Raw genomic sequence first — 8583 nt, 5'->3', positions numbered from 1 at the left:
CACTTTGATCAAACAGTTTTGATCCAAACTTGAGTCTCTGGTTGAATCAAAGGTTGACATGACCACTCAAACAAACAGTGTTTTGAAAAAGCCCAGTGTTTACAATCTTTGAGGAAGTCAATCTACAAATGGATTTGGATGGTTTTCTGAGAAGCTGGGAAAGGAGGCACAAACACACACACAAAAAAATAAATAAATACATTACACTCTTCATCTTCAAAATGACTTTGAGTTTAAATGCTTTGAAATAATACAACAACAGAAAAAAAGTGTATGGTTTTAAATTGGTAATCATCTGAAAACTTGCAGGACAATTTGTCATTCCAGTTGGGAGACGTCTAACACAATGAAGCTGATTCTTTCATTTTGTTTAAAACACACATAGCAGACGATGACATGCCTTTGAGCACTGTACAGAGAACAGTAATGAATTACGTCACAGGTTATGAAAGGAAAACTGTGTCCATTTGTAAACACTAGTTTTCCAATTCTGATCTGAAATGACAGCTTTAGCCCTTTGTATATGAAGATGTCCAGAAACAGAAAACTTTACAGATACACAAATCCAAGCCATCTTTCATTGAATGCAAATGCTATAGTGACCTGGGAAAAGAGGGAGGAAAAAAACAGGAGGTTTTGTGGGTGTCCATTTAAGAGAACGCTTTAATCACACGATTATAATACAAGAATAGAGGAAATTAAAGAAAAAGGAAGAGAGATAATGAGTGACGAAATCAAAGAGAGATTATAAAATACCACAATTTCTGAAAAGGGAAAGTCAGCATTCTAATAAAACAGTTTAAAAGCATTTTTTTGTAAATGAAGTACAGCTGTGTCGTCCTGTAAGGAGAGGGTTTCACAACGACATGCCGATGCCTTGATGTCCTCCACTCCAAGTGTCATTTACTGCACAGGAAATGAGCGGCAGAGGAGAAGCTCACTGCAGTGTATGTATGAGAGACAGCCTGAGCCACTAGAGCGATCGTACGTAATCTCAGACTCTGTCAGTCACGCTTCCATCTCCTTAAGTGTGCCCATTTACTCACAAAAGCTGAGCCTCTTTGTCTTTTCAAAAGCAATTTAGCTCCTTTTCCTCCAGAAGGCTTTGGCCTTTGTGTTAAACTGCATGTGTATAGCAGAGGGGAGGCGATGCTCAATGTTAAACACATGGCTGTTGTGTGGCATACGAGTTCGGAGGGAAAGAACATGATTCTTGTATGTATAAGTAATGCTCTTCATGCTGTAGAAGAATGAGTTCATAGTCTGAGCGTTCAGGTGATATTGATCTGAGGTCCACACAAAATATAGAAAAGAAGAGGTTTATATAGCAAGACTTGAGGCTGAGAAAAGGAAAGGTTCTTGTCCTTGGCCAAAATCATGGAGCTATATGTACATATGGGCATCAGTAGCGTTTCTCTTCAAACAGGTGCAATCACTGAAGGCCCAACATTATGAAGATGATGATGGTAAAGATGAAGGTTGCACTAGGAACATGTGCCGCCCGTGCGGAACCAGGTACGGATGCGCCGCCGTGGGTGTCTGTGGCCAGTCTGGGAGTCAGGAGCAACTCGTGAAGCGTTAAGTCGTCAATTGCCAAGTTATCCGCCAAGTCTTAAAAGAAAAAAGAGAGGGAGAAAAAAATTATGTGGACAGACATGCTATTATATGGCTTCAGATGAGTCTAATATTCTTTCTAGTAAAGCAAACATATACAGTGCAACTAGTGTAGTCTGATTTTCGAACAGATGACTTTAATGAGTCAGTTCATTTATTATATAGAATGTATGTGAATATGCATGATTATAACATGAACATAAACATTTCCAGCCATCTTGGCAACGTATGTGTGCTTACTCAGTCTGGAAAAATAACTGCTTTCATTGTCTAATAACCAGTCATTAGTTATGTGTTATGTTGTCATCTTACTGGAATGAATGAGGAATATGGCAGCATTCCACCATTTAACAATCTTTTTTTGTCACTAAAACATCTTCTCATTTATCTCAGCATCTACAGATGAGGTGTTCTGTCTGGCCAATGTCAGCCATGAGGGAGACAGAACTATGAGGTGAAAATGATGAAAAAGGAAAGCGGATATCAGTAATAAAGTCAAGTATGGAGAGGCACGCCAGCTATGTGTCCCCTGTGAAGTGTCCACCTAAACTGAGGAGAATCAAATTCGTTCAACACACAGATGAGCTATTGCATGTATGCACACATGCTCCCCTGCCTTATGTAGCTCATACCTTAAATTCCAGTTCTCTGTCTGACATAACTAAACCATACAGGCAATATACAGAGAAAACATGAGACACACAAAAACCTGGGATTTAAAAATGGAAAAAAAAAAAATCTTCAAATTGAGAAAACTTTTAAATGTAAAAGAGACATAAATAGAATAAGAAAGACATCAAGGTCACTGAAAAATACAAACGTTCAGATTAGTGCTAAACATACTCCTTGGTTAATTTTCAAATCATGCTAGAGAACATGGTTATCAGAATTTAAACAAACTCAGGAAGTGCATGTCAACTTAAAAGCTGCTGGGGATCAAAAAAATAGAGACATTCTTAAACTCACATTCGTTTTTTTCTCAGTTCAACTTTTCACCCAAATCATGCAAAAAAAAATATTAAATTAGACAAATTTATTTATATATATATATATATATATATATATATATATATATATATATATAATAAAATGCATAAAACATGGTACATTTTTCTCAACATCTTATTCTAGATTGCTCTTATAGTTCCTTCAAATATTTTTTTTTAAATGTATTTTTTCATATATCTATTTAAAAAAAAAATTATGTAATAGAATCTTAATTGCCAATTATCTTAATTCTTTTGAGCTCATTTAATTATCCAAACTCCAGGATGAGACAAACATTTTCACCTCAAATTTTTTCTTCTTTAATGATACATTTCTCCACGTTTCTGGTACAGCTATGGGTACCAAAATGGCACCTGGTTTTGCGTGCCTGTTTGTAGGTAAATTGGAAGAAATATTATATAGTAATAATTTATTTTCATCCATTATCTCTTGGAAACGTTATATTGATGACATATTTTTTACTTTGGGAAGTCGCTGCCCTTTTGGATTTTGTATCATTTTTAAACAGTCATTTTTTGGGGGCTAAAATTTACAATTAATTATAGTAGAGATGAAATTCAGTTGTTAAATATAAATGTTAAAAGAATGGGAACAATTTTAACATCTTCACTATATACAAAACCTACAGATAGAAATACAAAGCTATCATCCGGTGGCCTTGAAAAAAGGTTTACCTATTAGCCAGTTAACAACAATTAAAAGGATTTGTGAAGATGATTAATTTAAGAAAGAGAGAAACATAATGTTGCCAATATTCAAAAAACTTTAAGAAAGGCGGTTAAGAAAGTAGATCTTAAAAGTCGAGATATGCTTGTGAACTCTAAAAAAAACACCTAAGACTACTCCAGACCTTATTTTTTGTACTACATATTCCCCAAAGACAACAAACATTAAAGATATTTTATTGAAGTATTGGTACGTTTTGAAAGATGACCCAAAACTTAATGGGACATTTAATAAAGAACCATTAGTTACATACAAAAGGGCTAGTAATATAAGGAATAGAGTTGTAAAAACATGTTCCACTAAAAAACTTTACCAAAGTACCCTTACAGGTCAGGTTTTATTGGGTCATTTTAAATGTGGCAATTGTGTTAATTGTCAATTTACAAAAAAAATTAAGTTTTTTAATCATCCTGATAATAAAAGTCCAATTTTAATTAAGAGTTTTATAACATGTAAGACAAATAATGTGATTTATATAATCCAATGTCCATTTAATAAAATTGATGTTGGTGAAACATCCCGCTCATTAAAGGAAAGGATCACAGAATATAGAAGTGCAATAAATAGAAAGGATCTAAAGAGTCCTGTTGCAATGTAACCATAATATGTCATCTTTCTATTTTCTTGGAATTTAAAAGATTAATCAGAATTCAAGAGGTGGTAACACTGATTGCATAAGAAAGAAGCGGGAAGCTTTTTGGATTTTTTATTTGAAAAGTCTGTTTCCATGAGGATTTTTCCCTTAAAGAGTTTCTATGATGGTGGTTTTATGTGTGTTTTTCTGATACGTGCTGATCTGAATCTGCTCTGATTGGGTGATTACTTTATGTGGATAGTTAATTCCTATTAATTAGTGTGATGACTTGAGTTAAGCTTGTCAGCTGTTGCTAATTTGTAAATGTGCAATCCTATATGGAGAGGTGCCTTTTAAATGATTGTATAGAGTGTGTATAACACCCTGAGGAAGGCTCTTAGGCTGAAACGCGTTGGTACTGTTATAATAAATATCTCCTTATCACAAGTAGTGCTGGAATTTTTCCTCACACCTCACTATATATGCATACAGATGTACACACAATAATCAAACAAAACAAATACAATCTGTGTTTATCATATAGTGATGAACTCAACAGTGGTGGAAGGCTGAGCACTTAAAGGGTCTTTAGAAATCAGTTTACTCAACATAGTGGGAGATTTTTAATTATAGACACACTGGTCCCATCCATATTCTCTGCATCTTGAATTAAATTGACAGGAAAGATGTGTTTAATCTCATCTACTAAGATCAAATGCCATATTTAATACCCATCACACCAGTTTGAGGGGAATTTTAACCCAACAGGGAGGAAGTCCACCACTTGGGCCAGCGGCTGCGTAGTGGTGGGATCAACAGGAGGGCATGCAACTTAATTAATTCTAGGCCCTGAACTCAGCATGCCAGCCAGTGAGAACCAGGCAGAGAGCAGGAAAAGAGATGGAGGCCTTCTTTCAGGGGGTCCCCTGGATACCCGGGGGCCCATTTCAGCACAGTCGACTTTAAAACAGAGGAAGGAGGCAAATAAATAAAGCCTTGGCGCTGAAACCTCCTTGAGATTTCTGTGCAATTACGACAGAGCTTGAATGTGCGCCAGAGAACAATTAACTTCTTCTTTCCCTCCGTCCACTGACAAGCCAGCGGTTAAACATTCCACGGGCCCTGAAAGGCCGATTTTTCAATGTGACAGCGGCACACTGTACCACTAGTCCAATTAAAGCCGATGTGTAATTCAATACAGCTTTTATACACACTATACCCTAAATCAGACGAGATGTGTTTGTGGGTATAGGCAGGAAAGTGAGGATTGTGTGTGTGTGAGGTTATTGTTTGCTGTGTGAGTACAGAGAGGTGCGAGTAAAACCTGAAATGTTCATAAAAATAAGAGGATTGGAAGATATGGAAATGACACTGAGTGCAAACCATGTATAACCCAGCTCCACAATGTGACTAATAATATCCAGTAATAATGAGCCGCGAACACTTGCAAATAATGATGAGAGTGACGGGATCCACAAAATGGCTGACGGTCCGGTTGACTCTTGTTTTGGATCTGATATCCATACAGTGGCAATTAGTGGGATGGATGTGTGGAGGCTGGCATGCTAAATATAGAAAATAGACAATCCAACCGACAACGAATGAGCATGAGATAGCCTGACCAATAGCACAAAGGCTCGCAAAGCCTATCAGTTTTCAGCAGTATCAGTCTCCAGGGGTCTCTGCCATGCAAGCGGAGCTCTGACTGGCTTTATCACAGAGTTACGAGCTCCAGTTACGACACTGGTCAGAGGTCAACAGTCAGCCATTGATTGGTAATGGTGGGCTTGGACCGGCTCAATGCCCGCAGTGCAGTACATCACAGGCACGGCAAACAGGAACACTGAAACAAGTTTTAAATATTTATTGCAGCCCTCCATAGTAAGAATAAGACACTAGCTGACTGCAGAAGACTAGTTTGTTTCAAGACCTGGTTAAAGAAGATTTATAAGCTCTTAGGGTTTAAAAAGAGGCGATGAGGGTGTTTAAGTGCCTCATACTATATGCTTTGCTCATCTAAACTCAAGAGGATAATCTTTGTTCTTCCAAACAACTTCTAAACAACAAACTATGCTACATGTAGTGTGTGGAGAATTTTTATTAGGGTGCTTCCTACTATTACTACAACTCATTGTTTGGGTTAGAGATTTTAACAACTTAGCCATATATCTCAAACAACTTTTGACATTAAATTGACATTTTGTTGATTTTAGTTTATGTCTATTAGCTTTGCAATGTACACTTCCATTGAAAGTTTGGGTTTTTTTTTAATGCTTTTGACAGAATTTTCTAATGAAGTCTCTAAGGCTGCATTTATTTGATTAAAAGAAAGTAAAATTGTGAAATATTATTACAAATTAAACTAACAGTTTCTGTGGTAATATATTTTAAAATATAATTTATTCCTGTGTTCAAAGCTGAATTTTCAGCATCATTAATCCAGTCTTCATTGTCACATGATCCTTCAGAAATCATTCTAATATTCTGGATTGGTGCTCGAAAAACATATCTTATTATTATCAATGTTGAAAACAGCTGCGCTGCTTAATAATTTTGTGATTTTGGCTTTTTCAGGATTCTTAGATGAATAGAAAGTTCAAAAGAATAGCATTTATTTGAAACAGAAATCTTTTGTGACATTATAAAATCTTACGGTCACTTTTGTCCTGGTTTTATAAAAGCATTATTTTCTTTTAAAAAAATCTTTGAAAATTTGTGTGTATTTCTGCTTTTTGCAATAAAATCACTTTTCTGTGCATCGAGTGTAACCCTGGAGCAATACTCTGGGCTGGGCAATAAGACTCTGTTTGTTTTGTATCTTAATGTCTGTCGGGAAAGGATATTGATATGAAACATTTGGAAATGAAAATGTTCCATTTGACACCTGCGCAGCACAAAACATGCTTTATTGGTTCCAGACAGCACATCTAAATCACCATAATCACCCATAAAAGCCAAGTCAGTAGCACAGTCTAATGATATTTTGTGATTTATAAAAAGTGTCTTTATATATGATACTTAAACTGCTATAAAAATAAAAAGATAACTGGAAAAATTAATAATCAGATAAATATATTGAAGGAATGCTCTATTACATTTTTGTCATTTTGTGTGTTTTCATAACCCCGGCTCCACAAATGTAGCAGCAATGTAAAGCAGTATTGGCCACTTTCATAAGGAACACCTGTGTTTGGAGACTGACATTCCGTCCACTTATCTAGTCCTGAAGAACACCTGTAAGGAGGACGAGAGCTCCAGAATAAACACGACAACTGTATGTCCAGGTGGAGGTCTGTCTGGAAGTAGGCAGAGATCCTGTGCTGTCTGATGAACTGCATTTCAAATCTTTTTGAATCTCTCTAAAGAGCTATTAGATTTTGATGAATGTCCTGCATGGAGGCTGTATACATTGTTAACTATGAAGGCCAGACTGATGAGAGGCATATGTTTTCTTTTTGTAAGCATTTCAACAGAGCAATAATTCTATAAGGACTGAGCTTATATGTGTACACTTTGGTGCCAAATGAGCTCTTAGTTTAGAAATCTATTTATATTACATTTAATGAAGAAAATGTGACTGTCCACCAGTGCAATGATGCTAATTTGTTGTGGCTGGTTTGCAGGATGTTACTATGTTGTTGCTGAGTAGTTGTTTGCTAGCTGCTGCTGTGGAGATGATTGTGGACTTCAGGAGAAACCCCCCTGCTCTCCCTCCACTCACCATCATGAACAGCACTGTGACTGCAGTGGAGTCATTCATATTCCTGGGCACCACCATCTCTCAGGACCTGAAGTGGGATATTCACATAGACTCCATTGTCAGAAAGGCCTAGCAGAGGTTGTACTTCCTTCACCAGCTGACGAAGTTCAGTCTGCCACAGGAGCTGCTGAAACAGTTCTACTCCGCCATCATTGAATCCATCCTCTGCACTTCAATAACTGTCTGGTTCAGCTCAGCTACCAAATCTGACCTCAGGAGACTACGGAGGGTAGTCCGGACTGCTGAGCGAATCATTGGTACAACCCTCCCCACTCTCCAAGAACTGTACTCATCCAGAGTGAGCAAAAGGGCTGGTAAAATCACTCTGGACCCCTCACATCCAGCACACAGAACAACCAGACACAGCAACAGTTTCTTCCCTCAGGCAATCCATCTCATGAACACTCAACAATAAACACGGAACACACAACTATAATACATTATCCATTCACCACACTCACTAATTTTATTTTTATTTTCTAATTTCTAATTTGCACATACTTGACCTGTACATACATAGTTGTCTATATTATATATTGTGTTTTTGCTGCTTTGTACATTGCCTATTTGGATATTTGTATATTATTATTTTATTATCTGTGTCCTGTCCTGTTGCTGTCTTTCTGTTGCACTGCGGAGCTTCTGTCACTACAACAAATTCCTTGTATGTGTAAACATACTTGGCCAATAAAGCTCATTCTGATTCTGATTCTGATATATAAATCGGTAGTGTATATCATATATAAAATATAGTATATACAAGACCTCTGTATATACAATACAAGATGTCAACACATGTAAGACCCTCTGTAAACACACTCTATGCTCCCACATACAGCACAGAGTCTCAGGCTGATGCTGCTTCTGGTGAGGACAGATGGAGGAATGTGAGCGTATGTCT

The 8583-nt window shown here is 36.9% G+C and overlaps 1 protein-coding gene across 1 annotated transcript in view; it reads right to left on the bottom strand.

The window, feature by feature from the left end:
• Window positions 1-217: 217 nt before the first annotated feature.
• Window positions 218-8583, bottom strand: part of LOC306882977 (glypican-3) — a 152326-nt gene continuing 143960 nt past the window's right edge. The window contains exon 8 of the mRNA XM_079438015.1: window positions 218-1611. Coding sequence (XP_079294141.1) covers window positions 1433-1611 — 179 coding nt within the window. The 3' untranslated portion in view covers window positions 218-1432. The remainder of the gene's footprint in view (window positions 1612-8583) is intronic.

The sequence above is a fragment of the Barbus barbus genome (genome assembly GCF_936440315.1).
Source record: "Barbus barbus genome assembly, chromosome: 17".
In the NCBI taxonomy this organism is placed as follows: Eukaryota; Metazoa; Chordata; class Actinopteri; order Cypriniformes; family Cyprinidae; genus Barbus; species Barbus barbus.
This window is presented reverse-complemented; position numbering and strand designations above follow the sequence as displayed.